Below are 21,590 nucleotides of genomic sequence, written 5' to 3'. Positions count from 1 at the left end.
TGCTCCGGCCTAAAATTCAAACACAAAATTAAAAAGACAAGAAGTCCAATCACGGGAGATTAAGTGTCTAAACGTGTCACTTTACATCCGTCGGGCCCACCCACAATAAATACAGCGATTAAAAAAAGCTTCACTACTAAAAAGTTTCTTGGACAAAAACACAACATGAAGGTGAGATCTCTGCAGGCCGACCTCTGACCCCAACCCTAACCTACACCACAATATTACACTAATCATGGATGGCGCTTCTGCCGACAACTATACATATTCATGTGTGTGTGTGTGTGTGTGTGTGTGTGTGTGTGTGTGTGTGTGTGTGTGTGTGTGTGTGTGTGTGTGTGTGTGTTTAAAAAAAGGCTCCGAGTCCACCAAACCGAGGGAAGTGTCGAGCAGCTCTTTTCTTTTTGGACTCGGCCTCCTTCGGCCACAGTTTCTTCCTCTTGGTGTCCGTGTGTCCTGAAACAGAAGAAGAGGAAACAGTGTCAGTAAATATGTTATCAAATATAATATGATGCAGTCCCTCTCTCTTATAAGACTCCTATAGAGGAGGGTTTATACGCTGCAACACGTTGCTTAATATTTAATTTTCTTCAAGATGAATTAAACAACATTTGCTGGCTGTAAAATGTTTTTTTTAAAGTAGGAAGTAATGGAAAGACAAGTGCTCAACAGTGTGGTTCAGGAAGTAAAAACCTCATTCATTTTCTCCATAGCCGATATTATTATTAGCAGTGATGTCATAACCACCACAGGTAGACTGACCACCAGCTAACACGGTTTATTCAAGATATCGGGGGAAAATAACTACACTACCCACGACCATAGAGTGTCACAGCTTCGTCTCTGATTGGTGGAGCTCGCTGTTACCATGGCAATGTTTCCCTCTCTGCAACATATGTGACAATAGTTTTGAAAGCTAACAGGAAAAGTGCTAATCACCTCGTTATGTTGCAGTGAATGTAATTTATATTTTCAACAACACAAGGTATTACAACACTTGAGTTCACAGAATAAACACGATAACAACGACTTAAGTTACATTTAAGAAGAAGAGGTATTATTCACAATGGATTGTGGGATGTGTAGTTCCTTGACTCAATTATTATTTGAGTATTTGGGTGTCTGGATGGTAGAGGTGAGAACGGCAGAAAGGTTTACAGACCGATGCAGAGCTGGCTAAACACTGAAGCTTCAGTGTCCACCACATGGCAACCTGTGTGAGCATCGACTCTAGAGAGGAGGGGGGGAGACAGCTCTCTACAATGTTTAGAATTTGGACTGCACTACCCATTTTTAACACTAGGTGTCAGAGTTACATACTGCTCCTTTAAACTCTTACTTTCATTTTGCAGTAGAAGTTAAAAACATGTTTTCTGAGGAGCTGTACGAGTAGGGAGGTATGCATGTCTTTAAAGGGGAGCCGTGTGTGCGGGTAATTAATCAGCCCCTAAATAGGCGGGTGGGCGAACCTCTTGTTAGTCCCAGACTCTGTAGGCCGTGCTCCTCCTCTTCCTCCGAGGGGTTTTGGGCGGAGTTCCTCAGGTAACGCTGGTGCAGGGCGATTCCAGGGAGTGCGTTCTGCCTGCGGCGACGGAAGTCTTCGTCCAAGGAGTCTTCAGCCGCGACGTCTGTGGGTGTGAGCAGAGCACAGCAGAGTGGGAATGAAGCACACCTAAAGCCTCTCTTCTCGCTGTCTGGCCTGAGGTGTTCACACCAACATTTAATCTGTATTCATTTATTTCTACTTGGCGCCCAAGATTTTCAGATCTCATCGCCATTGTGTCATGTAATTAAGGCGGTTGAGAGGAGAATAAAGGGGGCCAGATGCTCGCCCCCCTGCTTGAACCTGGTCCTTGTTTAGAGGAGGAGCTAGAGCAGCATTTCTGAAAGTGTCATAGCAGGTCCTTAAACGCATCACCAGTTTTTAGAGACCTGGAAGTAGGGGATCCCAACGCATTTTAATGGAGCCCCCCGACTTGTGTCTAAAAAAAGCTGACCCTCAAGGACCCACATTGAAAAAATACATTGCTGTCAAAAGTGAACATCAATTGTAGGTGTTTCCGTTGGTGCAGTCCCGACAGAAGAGGCCGACAGACTTGTCCTATAAGACGTTTGTTATGAGGAGGAACTCAACATGTTCAAGTCAACTTTTGATGACCTAAGAGCAGACAGAGTTCACCATCTGAGCTCTTTGGTGACCCCATAGAGGGACCTGGACCCCAGGTAGGGAACCAATGCCTTAGAGCAGGGGTTCCAGCCCGTGACCCCCAAAATAAAACCCTTACTGTCCCTGAAGTTCACATTCGAACTGTAACGAGACGTTCAAATTCAAAATGTACAGTTATCATCCTATCAGGCTGCATGAAGTAGTTTGCAGTTTAATCCAGCAGAGGGCGCTCTCAACATAACTCGACCATTGTATGCACTCTTAACCTTAATTCAGCAGAATCAAACTGACATGAGGGAGACTCCTCTCTCTGCAGACAGCAGCCCACCGGTAGCAGGTTTCACCCCATAGACTGTAAATATTGGTTTCACCCCAAAAATCACAAACTATGATTGGCTATTTGCCTCATCAGAGGTGGGACTTAAGTAAGAATCACTCAAATAAAGTCTATAAAATAATTTTGATTTAGGACAAACATCATCTTCTTGAGTCCTCAAAGAATAAAGTTATGAAGATTCATATGTTGCCATTCTCTCGTGTTACTTTAAAGTAGATGTGCTCGATAGAAAGGGTTAATAAATGTGCACACAAACTTCACTCCTGTGTAATGCTGCATTCAGGTGCTCCTCGGATAATCCCAGTTTCCAAATTGAGAAGTTGATTTGACTTTATATTGTTACTGTTGTGATGCCTCGTGTTGTCATGTTGATAGTGGATGGAGCATTGACTGTAAATAATCAGATACTAGTTGAAAAATGCTAAACCTCTGTGGATCCAGCAGAGGGCGCAATTGCACCATTAATGTAACACCTGCAGCTGCACCTCTGCTGTTTGAGATCCTCCCTTTGGTTTCTTTCTTTACATTAATTTAACATTTTCCTTACTTAATATCCATGTGTCTGATCCCTCCTTAAAATCACATGAACATGAAACAGACTTACACATGCAGCACAACAACCAGCCGTGTAGGCAGCGGGCTGCAGCGTCACCTAGCAACAGGACGACGCAGGCGCAAACGCCTCTTGTGGCCGGGTCCAGGTTACGTCAGCTCCGGCTGCTACTTATCTGTGCAGCGCTTCTGCAAACGTTGTCACCGGTGAAAAGTTTTGCCCTCATGTTGCTGTTGAAACTAACGCTGCTTCTCACACACACACACACACACAGGAGCTGTGGACATGCATTAGTGGAGAGGTGTCAGAGTGGGACTGCTACACAGGGAGCACAGCAGAGCCCAAGTCCCTACCCACTGAGCAGCTGGACACCTTGTAATTGTAATTATTTTTATACAAACACATTTGCACTTTTTCACATCGACAATGGCTGTATCATTGTGATTTAGGACCATTACAACATTTATTTGAAATGACACACTCTGCATTTATATTGCGACTCTTTCTATCTCTCCAGCTGATTTTCAAGCTGAGGACTCTGCTCACCTTTATGTTATTTGGTGCAGTATGAAGTGGATGTGAGAAGTATGTCACTAACAAAGCAGGTTTTTTTCTGTCTGCCTTTTCTACCCAACAGACCCAACAGACAACTTCAGATTTGGAGAACAAAAGCACACCCTCATGTTTGCAGAGAAGCAGTATGGTCACACCTGTATACAGAACACTGACCTTGCTTACAGCTACTGATTATAACCACCAGAACCCCCGACTTCCTGCTCGAAACCGTGATGGAAACAAGATGTAAGTATTTAGTATTACAGTTATCTAACATAAAAATGTATTGTTGCTGTTACCTAAACAGTTTTGAAAATAGGAAACCACTCTAATACAAAATTATATTATTGTCCAAGGTCCTGAAGTTGCTGCAATAAAAATCAAAGAGCTGGAGTGTGAACGCCTTGAAAGAGACTACGACTACATTTCACAGGGAGAAGCTGCTCCTAATCTTTCTGTCTGCCTGTATCTACAGCTGTGCATCATCAGAGCTCAGGTCCATCATAACAAAGCTCCAGGATGGTGAAGAACCCCCCCCACCCCCCACCCCCCTCAAGCAGCTGAATGTGTAAATAAGTGCCAAAACGTGCTTTTGATTGTATTTCTATAGACTGTCAGTGTTTTTCTAATAAATAACTATTTTATCTTGATCTCTTTAGCTTTTCCTTCTTAATATATTATCCTATTTTCTTATTACCTTTGGTATATTCTGCATGACAATGCTCAGGGAGATATTTTACATTTTCATTGTTCTGCCCAATGGCAATGGCTTGAATCTTGAAACCTGGATAATGTTTTGGTTATTATGTAAATATAAATAAGAAGATAGAATAAAAAAATCAGTGGGAGTAATGCACACAATTACTAATTGTTATAACCGTTACCAGTACAACTACAGTCACTAAATGCAATCACAACAATAGACTTAAAGTGTGTATTTTATTATGCAAACTGGTCAAAACAAAAGACTTCAAGGAAGTCAACATACAAACTCAACTTGAATTGACACAAAAATACCTAAAAGCAAAGCCACCACAGGTATTTACAAGTCTGTCAGACACATTTTGTACACAAGGCCAACACTACGGTGGCCGGAAGGGGTCAAACGCTCAGCAACTGATGAAACGACATACATTTAGAAAAACGTGCAGCATATATAGAAACGCTGCACATTCAAAAGCAAATGCAAACTACCAAAACAAATGCAAAGGCTGACACGCGCTGCAAAGACACAAACGCGCTGCAAATAGGCAAAACAACTGCATAAGCATCAAACGCGCTGCAAGTACAGAAACGAAACTTAAGTCAAAACACACACAACCAGAAAACAACAGCAAACACAGAAACGCTGCAAGTTAATCCTTAAACGGAAGTGCTCCAGGCCTGTAGGGCGCTGTGGAACTGTTTATTTAGCCTACGGGGTAGAGTAAGAGAGACAGCTAGGATCAGAAAGTTCTGTTTAGATAGGGAAGTTGTATCGGGTCACAGAATAACTTCAATGTTACTGAAACGCGGAGATAAAGCGAGTCCGACCGGGATTTTGACATCGGGGACGAGAGCCGAGTGTGGGTCTGTGGCTGTAGCCCCGGAATGCCCGGAGCTAGTGCTAGCTCTGGGACTATGAGCTGCAACTCATCCCTCTGCACCCGCTTTACCAGCCTGACACTTGGTGCTTTCGCCATCCCCGGTGTCCGGGTTGAACTTGCTACTCATCTCTTTGCTACAGTTTAACATTCTCCCTGTCATCAAACACTGACACGTCACCCACAGAGAGCCCTCTGCCCCGGGCCTGACAAGTTCAAAATCCTGGCAGACGGAAGTCCCGTAGCCTGGAGTGCTTAGCATTTCTGTCAGTGTACCTTCCCTCTCATTATTTAACATTATAATCCTCTGAACGCACACACTAGATTCAGACCACTGGAAATCAGACCCAGCTGATTTCCTGTAAATTGAGGGGGGAGGAGCAACACTAACCTCATGATCCAGCATCATGAGAGGAGGCGGGACGGTAAAAGTGTTCAGTCAGTGAAGACTCCATTTCAAATTGACAGCAGCAGAGAACTGAAGAGTGAAGCGGGGTGAGTGTTTATCCAGAGTTTTTATATCTTCACTTCTTTAGTCTCAGTTTTCTCCTGTGAACACAGAGTTTCGACTTAGATTAATATGACGTGTGTGTGTGTGTGTGTGTGTGTGTGTGTGTGTGTGTGTGTGTGTGTGTGTGTGTGTGTGTGTGTGTGATCAAACTGGTTTTTCTTGTTTCTTGTTTGTTGATCTTTCAGTCAGTGTTTCTGTTTTTTCCTCTCAGACTTCAGATCAGAACATGGACGTGTGTTTAGAGGACGAGGAGGACGGAGCAGAGTCTCCTGTACCCAGCTGTCTGTCCCTGAAGAGTGATCGGTCCAAAGGTGAAAATCCAAACTTCAGTAAAGAACCTGGACCCTCAGACACAAAGTAAGAAAACTTACCAACTCATTACACCATAGATTATTTTTTAATCGTTTTAACTCACATGATTTTAATGAAGAACTGTCTGTGTACAAGAATGCTTCTCCACAACAATTGGAGATACATATTGATAAAGACTGTGTTTTTAAACTCTTCAGGGGAGTGAAAGAAAGGAAAAGTCCAGGCCCAGATAATATCATTGGGCGACTTCTTAAGAACTGTGCAGAGCCATTGGCTGACATTTTTCCTTTATTTTTATGAAGTCCTTGCAAAGAGAGTCCCTTGCCTTTGGAAAGACTCTGTAATTGTACCTGTACCCAAGAAAAAACACCAAAATCTTTTAATGACTTTCGGCCACTAGCCCTCACTTCTCTTGTTATGAAGGCTTTTGAGAAGATTGTTAAGAATTAAATTTTTGGTGCAACTCAGGAAAAACTGGACCCACTTCAACTCGCTTATAGGGCAGGTAGGGGGGTTGAGGATGCTGTAGGCACCTTACTTCACATGGTCCAGTGTCACCTGGATGGTGCAAAAACTTCTGCACAGTTGCTTTTTGTTGATTTTTCTAACCCCTAACCCTTTTAATTGTATCCAACCTCACATTTTAGCAGATCGACTTTCAAGCATCTTTAACGTTGACTCTAGTTTAATGTGTTGGCTGATTGACTTTTTAACTGATAGATCTCAGAAGGTCAGAGTAAATGGGGTTTTATCTGATGTTCTTTTGTCTTCAGCTGGCTCTCCCCAGGGCTGTGTCCTTTCACCACTATTATTTGTATTATATACAAATGACTGTCAATGTCATTACGATGGCAGACAAGTAATCAAGTTTGCAGATGACTCGGTAGTTGTGTCTTTACTTGGTGAACAGGAGTTCACCAGTAGTGGCAGACTTCGCTGAGTGGTGCAAACGCTCCTTTTTAGAAATAAATGTCTCTAAAACCAAGGAGATGATCTTTGATTTTAGGAGGAAGCCTTCACCTGTTACCCACTGCTGGCTGTAAAGCAAATTGCCCATCAGGGATAATAAAGTTTACCTTGACACCTTAGATGTTTCCTTGTAGGGTTGGTCAGTCACGTTGTAAAGCTGTAATCTAATCTAAGAGGACTCTTACAAACCTTTGGACCTGCTCCTTATCCTCTCCTTATTCCCTGCTCCTACTTCTTATTAGTACGTTTATTACCAACAGAAGATGGCGTTCAGCACGGCCCCTGTTTCAAAGAGTTTGTTATTGTCTCAGTTTAGTCTTTTCCATCATCATCTGATATGATTCTGTGTGGTCATGGTCATACAGAAGCAGAGAAACTGAGTGAGTTGAGGAAAAGTAGACATGGTGTTGCTCTAAAATTAGAAGGCAGCTCATTCTCCCCACAGGCAGTTTAAAAAGTAGACCTCTTATTTTTCAATGTAAATAATCCTCGTCAGTCATGTTCCTTTGATCGTGGGATGGCCAGAATCATGATTCAAATAATATAATTTGTGCAGCTATAGTTTAAAGACCCTCCTGCCAGTGACCATGATGTGTTCAGGGTCAGGTTGTGTCAAAGTCTAGGACTGCCTTTATGTCACAATCTGACCTAGGACAGTAGAGACGGAATCCATAAAGAGAAGGACAACAAATGAAACCGTAACATCACTAAGGGCACACTCACAGTAGGTCATCCGTACTGTACCCAAGCACGTTTGACCCCCAAAGTCCAGTTCCTTTGAGTGTGAGTTCTCTGATTCCCTATCAGGGATGGAAGAGATGGGCTTAGGCATGGTACGGTTTCTCATGCACGAGCAGAAGCACGGGAACACAACGTGAACATGAAGTATGATTCCAGAGTGTTATATCTGTATCTGACAAAAATAAGCCTCAAACTCTGTAAAGTAGCTGTTGTGTTCTCTGTGTTGTTGTACGATGTGCGGATGCAGACTTGATGTGTGAGTGTGCCCTGATACTGCTGATCCACCACAATGTAATTCAAAATGTTTCACCACATCTAACCTCAGTTTAAAGACAGACTAACCCGAGCCCAGCTGTCTGAAGTGACAGTGAAACAGTTGATGACAGGATCACACTCTTTGAATAAGCTGCACGTGATGTTCAGTCTGCTTTAATAAAAAAAAACTGCACACAGATCATTAATGTTTCAAAGACGGTGAGAGAGAAAATGTTGTCCTTTAGTCTTTATGAAAGTAGGAGGGTTAAAACACAAGAAACAATCATCTGACTGCAGACTATGAGCTGAATACAAACATAAGAAAGAAGGCGTTACCTGCTCTCTATGATCAACAGAGTGTTTGGATCGTGTTTGATAAATCTTAATTTTTTCTATCAGTCAACAATCAGTTTAGTTCTTAAGACATGTCTTCACAGGGGGACGAAGAGGACTCATGTTATAGAGGAGCAGCCGTCCTGTCCTGTGTGTCAGGACGTCCTGAAGGATCCCGTCTCTACCAGCTGTGGACACTGGTTCTGCAGACAGTGCATCACCTCATACTGGGACCAGTCCGGTTCACCACGAGATTCGTCCTGTCCTCAGTGTGGAAAAAGATCCAGAACAGGACCTGGACTGCAGACAGTCAGTCAGAGCAGCACTGAACGAAGTAAGACTGTACACCTTTCTGCTTCTGTGTTCTCCTCCTAAAACAGGACTTTTATTGGTAAATGTAGAAAGAATAGAAATTAAAACTCTTTTTCACTTCTTTTACAAAAACATTTGAAAATAATAAGCAGATTCCATCATTCTCTCTTTCAGTAGATAGAGGTCTGCAGGAGGTTTTAGATGAACATAAAGTCAGCCTGAGGACGAGATGTGAACGTGTGACTGAAGGAAGTGATGAAACAGGAAGTAGAACCCTCCTCAACAGGATCTACACTGAGCTCTACATCACAGAGGGACAGAGTGAAGAGGTGAACACCCAACATGAGGTGAGACAGCTTGAGACAGACTCTAAAAAGAAGACCCTCCATGAGACTCCAATCAAGTGTCAGGACATCTTTAAAGCCTTACCCAACCAACAGAACCAAAAGACAGAAGATCAACTCGACCAACAGAACCAAAAGACAGAAGCTCAACTCGACCAACAGAAACATGAGACAGAAGCTCAACCCAACCAACAGAAACATGAGACAGAAGCTCAGCCCGACCAACAGAACCAAAAGACAGAAGCTCAACCCGACCAACAGAAACATGAGACAGAAGCTCAACCCGACCAACAGAAATCCATCAGAGTGGTTCTGACAAACGGCGTTGCTGGTGTTGGAAAAACCTTCTCAGTGCAGAAGTTCACTCTGGACTGGGCAGACGGCTCAGAGAACCAAGACGTCAGTCTGGTGATCCTGCTTTCATTCAGGGAGCTGAACTTGATCAGAGATAAGCGGTACAGTCTTCTTGAGCTGCTCCATGTTTTCCATCCAACATTACAGAAGGTCACAGCAGAGACGCTCGCTGTCTGTAAACTGTTGTTCATCTTTGACGGCCTGGATGAAAGCAGACTGTCATTGGACTTCAAAAACAGGGAGGTTGTTTCTGATGTCACAAAGAAATCATCGTTAAACACACTGTTCACAAACCTCATCAAGGGGAATCTGCTCCCCTCAGCTCTCATCTGGATAACTTCTCGACCTGCAGCAGCCAATCAGATCCCTCCTTCATGTGTTGACAGGGTAACAGAAGTACGAGGCTTCACTGACGCCCAGAAAGAGGAGTACTTCAGGAGGAGGTTCAGTGATAAAGAAGATCTGTCCAGCAGAATCATCTCACACATCAAGACATCCAGGAGCCTCCACATCATGTGTCTGATCCCGGTCTTCTGCTGGATCACTGCCACAGTTCTGGAGCACATGATGAGCACAGAGCAGAGAGGAGAGCTGCCCAAGACCCTGACTGACCTGTTCTCACACTTCCTGCTGGTTCAGACAAAGAGGAAGAAGAACAAGTATGATGAGGGACGTGAGACAAGTCTACATGAGCTGATGGAGGCTGACAGGGAAGTTCTTCTGAAGCTGGGGAGGCTGGCTTTTGAACATCTGGATGAAGGAAACATCATTTTCTACCAAGAAGACCTGGAGCGGTGTGGCCTGGATGTCACAGAGGCCTTGGTGTACTCAGGAGTTTGTACAGAGATCTTCAAAACAGAACGTGTGATCTTCCAGAAAACAGTCTACTGCTTTGTTCATCTGAGCGTTCAGGAGTTTCTGGCTGGAGTCTACATGTTCCACTGTTTCACCAACAGGGACACAACAGTACTAGAGGATTTTCTGGGGAAAAAATATGTAGATTCAACTCTTGATGTTCTCCTAAATGAAGCAATGGAGAAATCCACGAGGAGTAAAAATGGTCACCTGGACCTGTTTGTTCGCTTCCTTCATGGACTCTCTCTCAAGTCAAACCAGAGACTCTTAGGAGGCCTGCTGGGTCAGACAGACAACAGTCCAGAAATGATCCAGAGAGTCATCAACAACCTGAAGGAGATGAACAGTGATGATATCTCTCCAGAAAGAAGCATCAACATCTTCCACTGTCTGATGGAGATGAACGACCTCTCAGTCCATCAGGAGATCCAAGAGTTCCTGAAGTCAGAGAACAGATCAGAGAAGAAACTCTCTGTGATCCACTGCTCTGCTCTGGCCTACATGCTGCAGATGTCAGAGGAGGTTCTGGATGAGTTGGACCTGCAGAAGTACAAGACATCAGACCAGGGACGATTGAGACTGATTCCAGCTGTGAGGAACTGCAGGAAGGCAAAGTAAGTCCAATCTTTTTCACACGTGATGTTTTTTAGCTTTTTGTCCTGAGTTCAAAATTTGCTTTTGTTAACACATTCAGGAGGGAATTCCCAAAGAACTGACTGAGCTGGCTGATAGTGTTCATCCCTGAAGAGGGAGATATCAGGTCTTTTTCAAACCAGCTACTACACCCTCTCCCAACCCACTACCCCTCCGTTTGCGCTTCCACGTGGAGGGTCCGCCATATTAAGTTTGTCCCAAACCAATTTGCGGGCAGTGGGTTATAAAACCCTCCACCAGCGAGTCTGCACCGATGCCAACTTTCGGATCACTTGCAGCGCCTGTTGTGTCTGGCTTTGAGTTGCCACCCGTCCCGTAAAATAGGGAATTGTCTCGATTTTACACTTTACACTGATATTCTCCCGTATTTCCAAGATGCCTTGAACTCAGCCCGCATTTAGCCGGCTATTTCCCGCCTCCTCAGAGCGTCTGTTGGTTTGTTTGGTTCTTTTTTGGCATGAGCAATGAGAGCTTTTTAGTGATTGGGTGAGAGAAAGTCCTAGGAGTCAGAAGGAAACATGTCTGCAGCTGCCTCTGATACCCGCACCGTGCACCATTGAAACATAAACGGATACAGAAATACAGACGTGAGTAGAAAGTAATGTCTGGCTTGACAGTGTCAGTGAAAATGAATATAATATAAAGGAAACTATTGTAGGCAAACTTAATATATTTTCTCAGATGTTTATAGAAAGGTTATTCCAGTATAGTTTGGATAGCGTGAACATTTTTCAGTACATAAAACAAGAACATGATTTATTTTAGCCAAATCTGTAATCACACTATGGCCTGAGATATCATCAATACAACATCAATATATCGACAGTAGACACTTAATTAATACAATAAGAAAGTAGTTCAAAACCATATTAATACTATGATTCATGAGAAAACAACAAAAAAATTAAATTCGTACTGTTCATTTAATAAAAAATCTGTCATCTTACTGCTCCCCTCTATGGTACAGCAGTGTCAAAAGCACTTCAATAATACTCTGTTAATGAATGAATGTTAAGTTATTAACTTTATTTGAAGTTTAAGTTAAGATGTAATTACATTACTGTATCTGCCTTTACACTGAAGTTTTGCGTTTGTAAATTATTTTGGAAAAAAAGTGTTAATAAAGCACTTAAAACTTTAAGTATGACTCTTAATACTTCATTAAAACAACGTTTTAAATCATGATTCACCACAGCTGGTGCCCCACCCCATCGTTGGGTCAGTGGTGGTCAGACCCCTATGCGGGGTGTCCTTTATTTTTCTGCTTGGAAGGTGGCAACCCTCGTCCGGTCATCGTCATGGAGGAAGCAACCTGTAAGTTCCATGCAAGTGCCTCCAAACACTGCTCTTAGACATTTAATGTTCTCATACAGACGTTAACAACTTCAAATGTGTATTGTATTAAGGATCAAATATTGGCTTAATCTTCTTTCTCCCTCAAGTTGAGGTGTTTATTTTATCGTAAAGTGTTTTATATTCACAGGGACTGTTGCGAAAACAAAACAATATTAAGTCATGTTGCAGACAACTTCTCACTGTCCATATTTATTTCTTATTTTTCTACTTTTTTATGTCTTTGTTAAATCTCAATACAACCTTATGTTACAACAAAAAATAAACTTGTTCAACAATAGTCTCCTTTTATTTGTATTCATTTAGGACAACCTGTTCTCTGAAATTACAAAAAAATGAACTGAACATTAAATTATAAATAAAAATAAAGAATGTAGGCTCCATCTAATACTTTTGTTATTATTCTACACTTATATAACTTACTGAATAAGGAGAATCTACATCAGGATTTTCACAGAATGCATTAGCTAAAAAGAAAAAGCCGCTCCGCAAGATGCCGCTGAGAAACCATGGTAACACACAGTTCCTGTTTCCGCCTGAGAGAGTGAAGTTTTTCCCAAAGCCTGCCGCTGTATTTCTACCCTACACCTTGATGAATTGGACTTCATTCAGCTGCGAGTGTGACTTCTAACAGAGTGCACTCACAGAGGGGGAGGGTGTAGGGGTTGGTTTGAAAAAGGCACATCAGATGCTGTGAGTGCCCCTTCCAGCTTTGCAGTTATTACAAATCAATCATGAGAATCATATCTTAAAATCTCAGCAGGTAGATCACAGAAAAACTGTTCTGGAAGGAGATCCTTTACCTCACTACATATTATTCTTAGCTGATTTATTTGATTTCTGGATCATTCTGCAGCAGTCACTGTATTTTCCCGTTTATAGAAGAGAGCCAGACGGCACGAGAATGAGATCCTCCTCCTCCAGAGTTACTGTTCACTGAGTTTCAAATGGTTTTCTAATCCAGAGAGAGTCCTCTGAATAGATCACACTTTAGATCACAGACTATAGACATGATGTAACCCTAAATAAAACTACATTTGTTTCCTTTCATCTGCAACATTTAGTGAATGATTGAAAGATGAAAAATGTGCAGGTTTGAAAACGAGTGATGAGACTTTTTGTGTCAGTGACAGATTCCACTGATGTGTAAAGTTAAGACCAAACAGGACATGACAAACTGTTTAATCATCAAATATGAGACGTATATATCAAACGCTTCTTTTATGAGTCATAATTCTCTATTATATGTGTCACAACAGACTTTGTTACTGTGGACTCTCAGAGACTCACTGTGACGTCGTGGCCTCAGCTCTGAAGTCCAACCCCTCCCTTCTCAGAGAGCTGGATCTGAGCTACAACAACAAGCTACAGGATTCAGGAGTGAAGCTGTGTGAGGGACTGCAGAGTCCAAACTGCAGACTGGAGACTCTGAGGTCAGATCACTGACTGCAATATATATATGTCTGTAATAGAAACTGTGTTTGAATGTATTAAAGCTCAGCAGCTTGAGATGCATCGTCTCATCTTTAAGGGGCGTCCTAACACAAATATAAAGTAATACTCAAACATCCAAAACAGCATTACTTAAAGAACCCATATTCTGCCCTTTTTGGGGTTCGTATATATATAATCTATGTACCAACTTTTGTACGTTCACAATAGATAAAGTTTGAAAAAAGTGTCTGTTTTCATGAACTGCTCCTCCTTGCTCCCTCTACGCTCTGAGTCCGTCAGCTACACTCTGCTGAGCCCACACTGTTAGACCCCACGTGGGCCAAGTCTGCTCTGATTGGTCTGCCGATCCGCTCTGTCGTTATTGGTCAGTTGCTCAGCACGCGTCTCGGAAATTTCAACATGAGCTGCAGGGCTTGCCACAACGAGCCAATGGGCTTAGATCAGTGATCTCACACTGACAATGACGTCGGACTGACAAATTCTTATCGAGGGGGGCTAGAACCGAGCGTTACATGCGGCTAATGCTACAGCTAACAGGAGGACGTAGGAGAAGCCGCGTTTCCGAGGACTTTGAATTTTTGCACATAGATGTGCCTAAACATGCACAGGACACTTGGAAAACACACTAAAGAGCAAATAAAACCAGAAAAAGCATAATGTGGGACCTTTAACAGACACACTTACAATTACACAAATACAGACAGATTTGAAATATATGATGGGATAGTTTTCTGCTTGAAGAGTTCAAAAATAAACACAAAGGAGAAAGGTCAGTCAGAGAGTTTATCATTTAGAACAAGTTTAGATTGAGTTTTTAAAACATTTCTATATCCTGTCAAAGTATTCCAGATTTAGGAATCATCTTCATGCAGAGATTTCTGATAATGTGGAGAAAAGTTTCAAACTCTTCATGAAGATTAAGAACAACGTGCACATGAAGCCTCTGGTTTCCTCTGGTTCTGTTAAGAAGTGAAATCATGAAGACTTTGGATTCAATAATGTCTGATTTGATAAATGTACTAACATCACAGAGCTGACTGATATCAGCAGCCTGTTCTTCATCTGTGTACATGAACAGCTGTATGAATGTTGTGCTGACATTTGGAGGATTTAGATTTAGTGAATACACAATCAGAAATGATCCTCTAATCATTTAGAGAAAACTTTATTCATCAGGACAAAGTGATGTTGAGATACTCCTTACAACCTGAACACATGTGAATGGATTATACATTATTTTTATTCTCTTATTCTTTATTCAGATTGAGGGAGTGCAGTTTGTCAGAGTTTGTAAAGAAGTTTCACTTTGTCCACAGGGGGCGCCAAAACGGACACGCAATTAAAGTTCCTCACAGGAGCTTTGAGTGTTTGAATCTAAGAATGATCAGGAAGAACAAAAACATGAATGAATCACAATCAAGTCCTTAAATGTTGGAATGAACAGATGATGATCACATCAGTGTGTTCACGTGGACAACATCACACATTCATGCATAAAGCTCACTGTCATCTACATTTACATCTTTTATTCTTTATTCAGATTGAGGGACTGCAGTTTGTCAGAGATCAGCTGTTCTTCTCTGGTCTCAGCTCTGAAGTCCAACCCCTTCCATCTCAGACAGCTGGACCTGAGCTACAACAAAAAGCTGCAGGATTCAGGAGTGAAGCTGCTGTGTGATTATCTGCAGAGTCCAAACTGCAGACTGGAGACTCTGAGGTCAGATCACTGACTGTGTCATTCATTTCTATCATTTCAATCCACATCCTCCATTGTTGCACATTTCAGGATTTATATATTTTCAGTATTTGCCTGAATTTAAATCTTGGGAAATTTAATTATTTAGTAGATGTTTAGCATCGGGGTCAGATGTCCGATGCCACCCCGTCACCCACAACTTTTACTAGTTTATTCATTTTGAAATTTTTTGTTTAGTTGTTTAGTTCATTATTATGAAATAATTATTGTTATCAGAACACAGTTTTTTCAAAGGTCATGCTTTATTTAGGAAAATAAATACAGATAATAATCCATTATTGCAAACTTAACAATGAAGAGGTAGAGGCAACAAACTGTACGCCATTTCCTCGGACACTTTAATTATTTTGCCTTGATAATCCTAAAATATAACAAGTATGCAAGGGTCCATGACCTCTATGTTTGGGGTATTTATACATTTCAGCAGAAATGGAAGCTTAGGTCGATAGGATGTGAAACAATATTTTTTTCTTCGGCACGAGTTCGAAACACTCTCCATGATAAGTTAACCTGGGAAAGTCCTCTCTTTCTCTCAGCCTTTTTTTGATGGTGATATTGTTAACCAACAGAACTTATCACTCTTATGGCACAGTGAAGTTGTCAGTGAATATATGCTCCACCATTTCCTTAAATGACTCATGTCAAACTACACAAACAAGACACGTATTTAATTAAAAAGGCAACAAGGATGAATCAAATGGATCCCTCTGTGGTCTACTTCAATGGATATCAAAAGCTGACTCCATCACAAAGTAATAAAGAACAGAACATTGAACTGAACACATCTTTTGTCATAATAACCTTAATGTTTCCATTTACTGTTCATCATGGAAGCCAGCACCATTAATAGAATCTAAACAAAAGATTTATCTGTATTGTGGCTTCATTATCTGTAAAATAGTTACCACAATAAACAGAACACGCATACACACTTTGAGCCTAAATACTTCAAGCACTGATACTGATCACGTTTTGTAAAAGTGTCGACCTATAATGACAAGTAAATACATGTCACAAACACATATGGACCAGTGCCCTGGTCGCCGAACAGGAACCAGAATCCAGTGGAAATCATCTGCTTTATAGTAAAAAATGTGAAATTAATTGTATAAATTCTTCCTCATTTTCATACTGTTCATGTTTTTTATGATCATATATAAAAACAAACTCTGTGATTTGAAACGTACTGTGAGGAGGTTTGATCTGCTGATGGAACAGACTGAAAGTAATCTGGATTTCTCTTGGTGATTGGCTAAAGTCATTGAGACCAACAACATTATAAAGTCCTTTTGAAAGTCTGCCTGTTTCCACCTGGTCGCTGTCACATGAGGAGAATCACAGGACGCTGTCTGGAAAAGCCTTTATTTACATTCTCTACAGAAGAGAGTCACACTGACTTGTAGTTTGTAGAGTTCAAAGTGGGAAAAACAGTTTTTTGTTAAGGAATACTGTACAGGACAAGATCAGTAAAGAGGTTTCACTTTGTCCAGAGGGGTCGCCAAAATGGACACGCAATTACAAGTTACAACTCACTTAGCAGATGCTTTTATCCAAAGTGACATACATCAGAGAGGAAGAACTACACTAATCCATTCATACACTGTCACTGAAGCAGCAGGACCAATGTGGAGTTAAGACCAAGGACACATTGGACATGTTGCCCAGCTGGGGATTGAACCCTCAACTTTTCGGCAGAAAGGCAATGACTCTACCAACTGAGCCACAGCCGTCCCAATTAAAGTTCCTCAAAGGAGCTTTGAGTGTTTGAATCTAAGAATGATCAGGAAGAACAAAAACATGAATGAATCACAATCAAGTCCTTAAATGTTGGAATGAACAGATGATGATCACATCAGTGTGTTCATGTGGACAACATCACACATTCATGCATGAAGCTCACTGTCATCTACATTTACATCTTTTATTCTTTATTCAGTTTGTTCAGCTGCAGTTTGTCAGAGATCAGCTGTTCTTCTCTGGCCTCAGCTCTGAAGTCCAACCCCTTCCATCTCAGAGAGCTGGACCTGGGTGACAACAAGCTGCAGGATTCAGGAGTGAAGCTGCTGAGTGATTATCTGCAGAGTACAAACTGCAGACTGGAGACTCTGAGGTCAGATCAATGACTGTGTCATTCATTTTTATCATTTCAATCCACATCCTCCATTGTTGCACATTTCAGGAATTATATATTTTCTGTATTTGTCTGAATTTAAATCTTGGGAAATGTAATCATTTAGAAGTTTCTTTTTTTTTCAAACTGCTGAATAATTGAAAAGATTTGATGTGAAAATGTTTTTCTGCCTATGTGAAGTTGAACAACGTGCACATGAAGCCTCTGGTTTCCTCTGGTTCTGTTAAGAAGTGAAATCATGAAGACTTTGGATTCAATAATGTCTGATTTGATAAATGTACTAACATCACAGAGCTGACTGAGATCAGCAGCCTGTTCTTCATCTGTAAACATGAACAGCTGTATGAATGTTGTGCTAACATTTGGAGGATTTAGATTTAGTGAATACACAATCAGAAATGATCCTCTAATCATTTAGAGAAAACTTTATTCATCAGGACAAAGTGATGTTGAGATACTCATCACAACCTGAACACATGTGAGTGGATTATACATAATTTTTATTCTTATTTTATTCTTTATTCAGATTGATTCGCTGCAGTTTGTCAGAGATCAGCTGTTCTTCTCTGGCCTCAGCTCTGAAGTCCAACCCCTCCCATCTCAGAGAGCTGGACCTGAGCAGAAACGTGAAGCTGCAGGATTTAGGAGTGAAGCTGCTGAGTGATTATCTGCAGAGTCCAAACTGCAGACTGGAGACTCTGAGGTCAGATCACTGACTGTGTCATTCATTTCTATCATATCCATCCACATCCTCCATTGTTGCACATTTCAGGAATTATATATTTTCTGTATTTGTCTGAATTTAAATCTTGGGAAATGTAATCATTTAGAAGATTTTTTTTTTTCAAGCTGCTGAATAATTGAAAAGATTTGATGTGAAAATGTTTTTCTGCCTATGTGAAGTTGAACAACGTGCACATGAAGCCTCTGGTTTCCTCTGGTTCTGTTAAGAAGTGAAATCATGAAGACTTTTGATTCAATAATGTCTGATTTGATAAATGTACTAACATGACAGAGCTGACTGAGATCAGCAGCCTGTTCTTCATCTGTGCACATGAACAGCTGTATGAATGTTGTGCTAACATTTGGAGGATTTAGCTTTAGTGAATACACAATCAGAAATGATCCTCTAATCATTTAGAGAAAACTTTATTCATCAGGACAAAGTGATGTTGACCTGAACACATGTGAGTGGATTATACATTATTTTTATTCTTTTTTTATTGTTTATTCAGATTGATTCGCTGCAGTTTGTCAGAGATCAGCTGTTCTTCTCTGGCCTCAGCTCTGAAGTCCAACCCCTCCCATCTCAAACAGCTGGACCTGACCTCGAACGTGCTGCAGGATACAGATGTGAAGCTGCTGAAAGATCTTGAGAAAAATCCAAACTATCGACTGGAGACTCTGAGGTCAGTCTCTCAGTGTTCTTTAGTAAACACTCCAAATATCAGGTCATAAATAGAATTTAGATTCTTGTTTTTGGTCGGAGAAATCATTTTCTGGGGTCTATACTACGAAGACAGTTAAACATACCCAGGGTTTATTTTTCTGTTATTTGGCTTCACTAACCCTGACATAAGAGATCGTGCTGAACAGTCACATGAAGCTGGTTATCAACCTGATAAATAAATTCAATTCAATTCAATTCAATTCAAAAAACTTTATTTGTCCCCGGGGGGCAATTCATAAACCCGGAGTTTCAGAGAGCACGTTCACAGAAAAGGGGCAGAGTTAGCTTCATATGGCCTATCATAATCATCACAGTCTGCTGTCAGCAGATCAAACTATAATCTATATTGATAATATGAAGAAGTTTAAGACAAACAGGCTCCCAAAGACTAAAGTTACACAGCTGCAGGAACAAATGCAGGAAGGACAACTGGCAGAAAAAAGAAACATCAGAGAGTATTAATGTCCAAACTACGGCTTCAGTGTTAAAGTACAAAGGTGGAGTGAGGTCGGAGCTTAGTTACAGCGCTGTGGGGGAATCTGATGACTTACAGCTGATGACGGGGGTCTGTGTAGAAAATGATTTCTGTGATCTGTCTTCTTCTCTCATTAGCTGGTGATGATCTCTGACAGAATGTGAGCCATCAGGACGCTGGTGGTGCAGAGAGGAGCAGCTGTGTCCTGATGATCCACAGAGGATGGACCTCCACCATCTTGTGGGTGGAAAAGCGCTGCAAGCTGAGGAGAGCTTCATCCATCAGGGACTGACAGAGGAATCACTTCAGAGTTAATTTCAGTTATATTTCTAATGAATTTGTTCTCCACACATTACAGGAGTGGAAGGTCAAACATGAAACAGCTAGTAGAAATGTTAAAGGATCAAACTCTACCAAGAAATGCTGCAGTTATTCTTCTCATGTGATGATTATTTTGATTCTATTTCTTACAAAAAGTACAAACCAGAACTTGATCATATGTAACATGTATTAGAGTAATATCCTCTTTAAAACATGCCCTGCACTCCTAAAATTTCCTGACCTCATCAGGCTGAGCTGCATGTGTGAACAGCAAGTGTCCTTTCACACTAATTATCAAATCACTACGCGTTGGCTCCAGAATTTGTGTTTGACTCTAGTGGTTAAAAAAACGGTGTTTATACATTTCTCTTCTGGTCGACATCGTGCATGAGATGTTAAGATCAATGGTCGCTCAATGAGTCAGGTTTCTGAGGTCACATATGGAGGTCTACTGCTGGATTCTTGTCTGACATTCCAGTTATAGTCTGAGGAATAATCCCGGTTTCACCATTATCACCATTATTTTGCATGAATTTCACATTACAAACATTTGTAAAATCACACTAAACAGTAAATAGACTTGAGCTTCTTTATTTATTTTCTAGTCTTCTGACTACTAAAGCACTTTTACACATTCATATGCCGCCAACGAAGCAGCGGAAGCAACTTGGATTTAAGTGTCTTTCCCAAGGACACATCGGACATGTGGCTGCAGGAGCTGGGGATCAAACACTCGACCTTCCTGTTGAGAGACGACCGACTCTACCACTGAGCCACAGCCATCTCTCCCTTCTGAATCTGAAGCTTTGTGAAAAATATATCTAGTTGGCTTTTTTCACTTAAACTGTTGCTGCCTTTTGAAGCATAAATGATAATTGAACAGTGATAATAAAACATAATGAACTTCAGAACACAGAGTTTGTGTCTCTTTTGTTTTCACTATCAGAATCACTTTATTGCCAAGTAGGCTACATTTACACATACAAGGAATCTGACCTGGTGTTTTAGTGCTAAACAATTAGCAAAGGAATTTAAATTAAAGCTGCCCAAATAAATATTTATTCTTAAAGATGGAGTCGGTAGAAATGTTGGCTGCAGCTTGTAAACACAACATTCTAACTGGGCCCCTCCTCCTGGGCTCATCGCCCCCTGCAGGACGTAGTGTGTACGTGTGTACGTTTACTGCTTGTAGCTACACTGCAAGCTAACTCAAGCTAGCACACAAGCTAACTGCTGGTGTTTGTCACCTGCCTGTCCAACAGGAATCAGACCATCTCCACTTCCACGGGTAAAAGCCAACAGAAGGTTCACCCTCGTTTTAGACCGAGCTTTATCCGCTTGGTGTTTCTCCTCACTGCTATTGGTTAAAACTGCAGCAGCCATGGCAACGACATTGATTGACATAGTGATTTATAGATATTTGTGGGGACTCGGGACTCAGCTTGTAAACGGGTCCCGGGTCAAATCAGGACGTGTGGTGGTCACCCTATTAATGCTAACTGTTGCCAACACGTTAGCTTGTTGCACGGCTCCCAAAGAAGAAGTGCAGCTTATACAGCAGTTTTTAAAGAATACAGCTGAAACATATCCACCTCCATTCAGCACACACTATCCATACTGTAACATAAAATAAAGCAGAACATAACAAAGTGTTTTCTTGAAGCATTTATTGGTAAGAGTCCATAAAAAAATGAACATGTCTTTGATATCGCTACATTTCCACCTTTCAAACAACCAGGAGAACAAATACTGAAGGAAACATCAATGATGAACACCGGGATGAGAAATCTTTTACAAAAACACCCACGAGAGGT

General features: G+C 41.3%; 1 protein-coding gene and 2 long non-coding RNA genes across 3 annotated transcripts in view; 2 read left to right on the top strand and 1 right to left on the bottom strand.

The window, feature by feature from the left end:
* Positions 1-20,687, top strand: part of LOC109996902 (uncharacterized) — a 57,084-nt gene extending 36,397 nt beyond the window's left edge. Inside the window, exons 17-26 of the mRNA XM_065949149.1 lie at positions 5,136-5,307; positions 5,918-6,063; positions 8,421-8,650; positions 8,803-10,795; positions 13,448-13,621; positions 15,184-15,360; positions 17,336-17,509; positions 18,057-18,233; positions 18,766-18,939; positions 19,593-20,687. Coding sequence (XP_065805221.1) covers positions 5,136-5,307; positions 5,918-6,063; positions 8,421-8,650; positions 8,803-10,795; positions 13,448-13,621; positions 15,184-15,360; positions 17,336-17,509; positions 18,057-18,233; positions 18,766-18,939; positions 19,593-19,599 — 3,424 coding nt within the window. The 3' untranslated portion in view covers positions 19,600-20,687. The remainder of the gene's footprint in view (positions 1-5,135; positions 5,308-5,917; positions 6,064-8,420; positions 8,651-8,802; positions 10,796-13,447; positions 13,622-15,183; positions 15,361-17,335; positions 17,510-18,056; positions 18,234-18,765; positions 18,940-19,592) is intronic.
* Positions 300-1,930, bottom strand: LOC109976205 (uncharacterized). The gene is made up of 2 exons (XR_002277229.3): positions 1,470-1,930; positions 300-456 (listed from the first exon to the last, which is right to left on the bottom strand). It is a non-coding gene; the product is annotated as an uncharacterized lncRNA (long non-coding RNA).
* Positions 3,154-4,193, top strand: LOC114918165 (uncharacterized). Its single transcript, XR_003806792.2, has 3 exons — positions 3,154-3,438; positions 3,695-3,858; positions 3,969-4,193. It is a non-coding gene; the product is annotated as an uncharacterized lncRNA (long non-coding RNA).
* Positions 20,688-21,590: the final 903 nt, after the last annotated feature.

This window comes from Labrus bergylta, chromosome 20 (genome assembly GCF_963930695.1).
Source record: "Labrus bergylta chromosome 20, fLabBer1.1, whole genome shotgun sequence".
Classification (NCBI taxonomy): Eukaryota; Metazoa; Chordata; class Actinopteri; order Labriformes; family Labridae; genus Labrus; species Labrus bergylta.
This window is presented reverse-complemented; position numbering and strand designations above follow the sequence as displayed.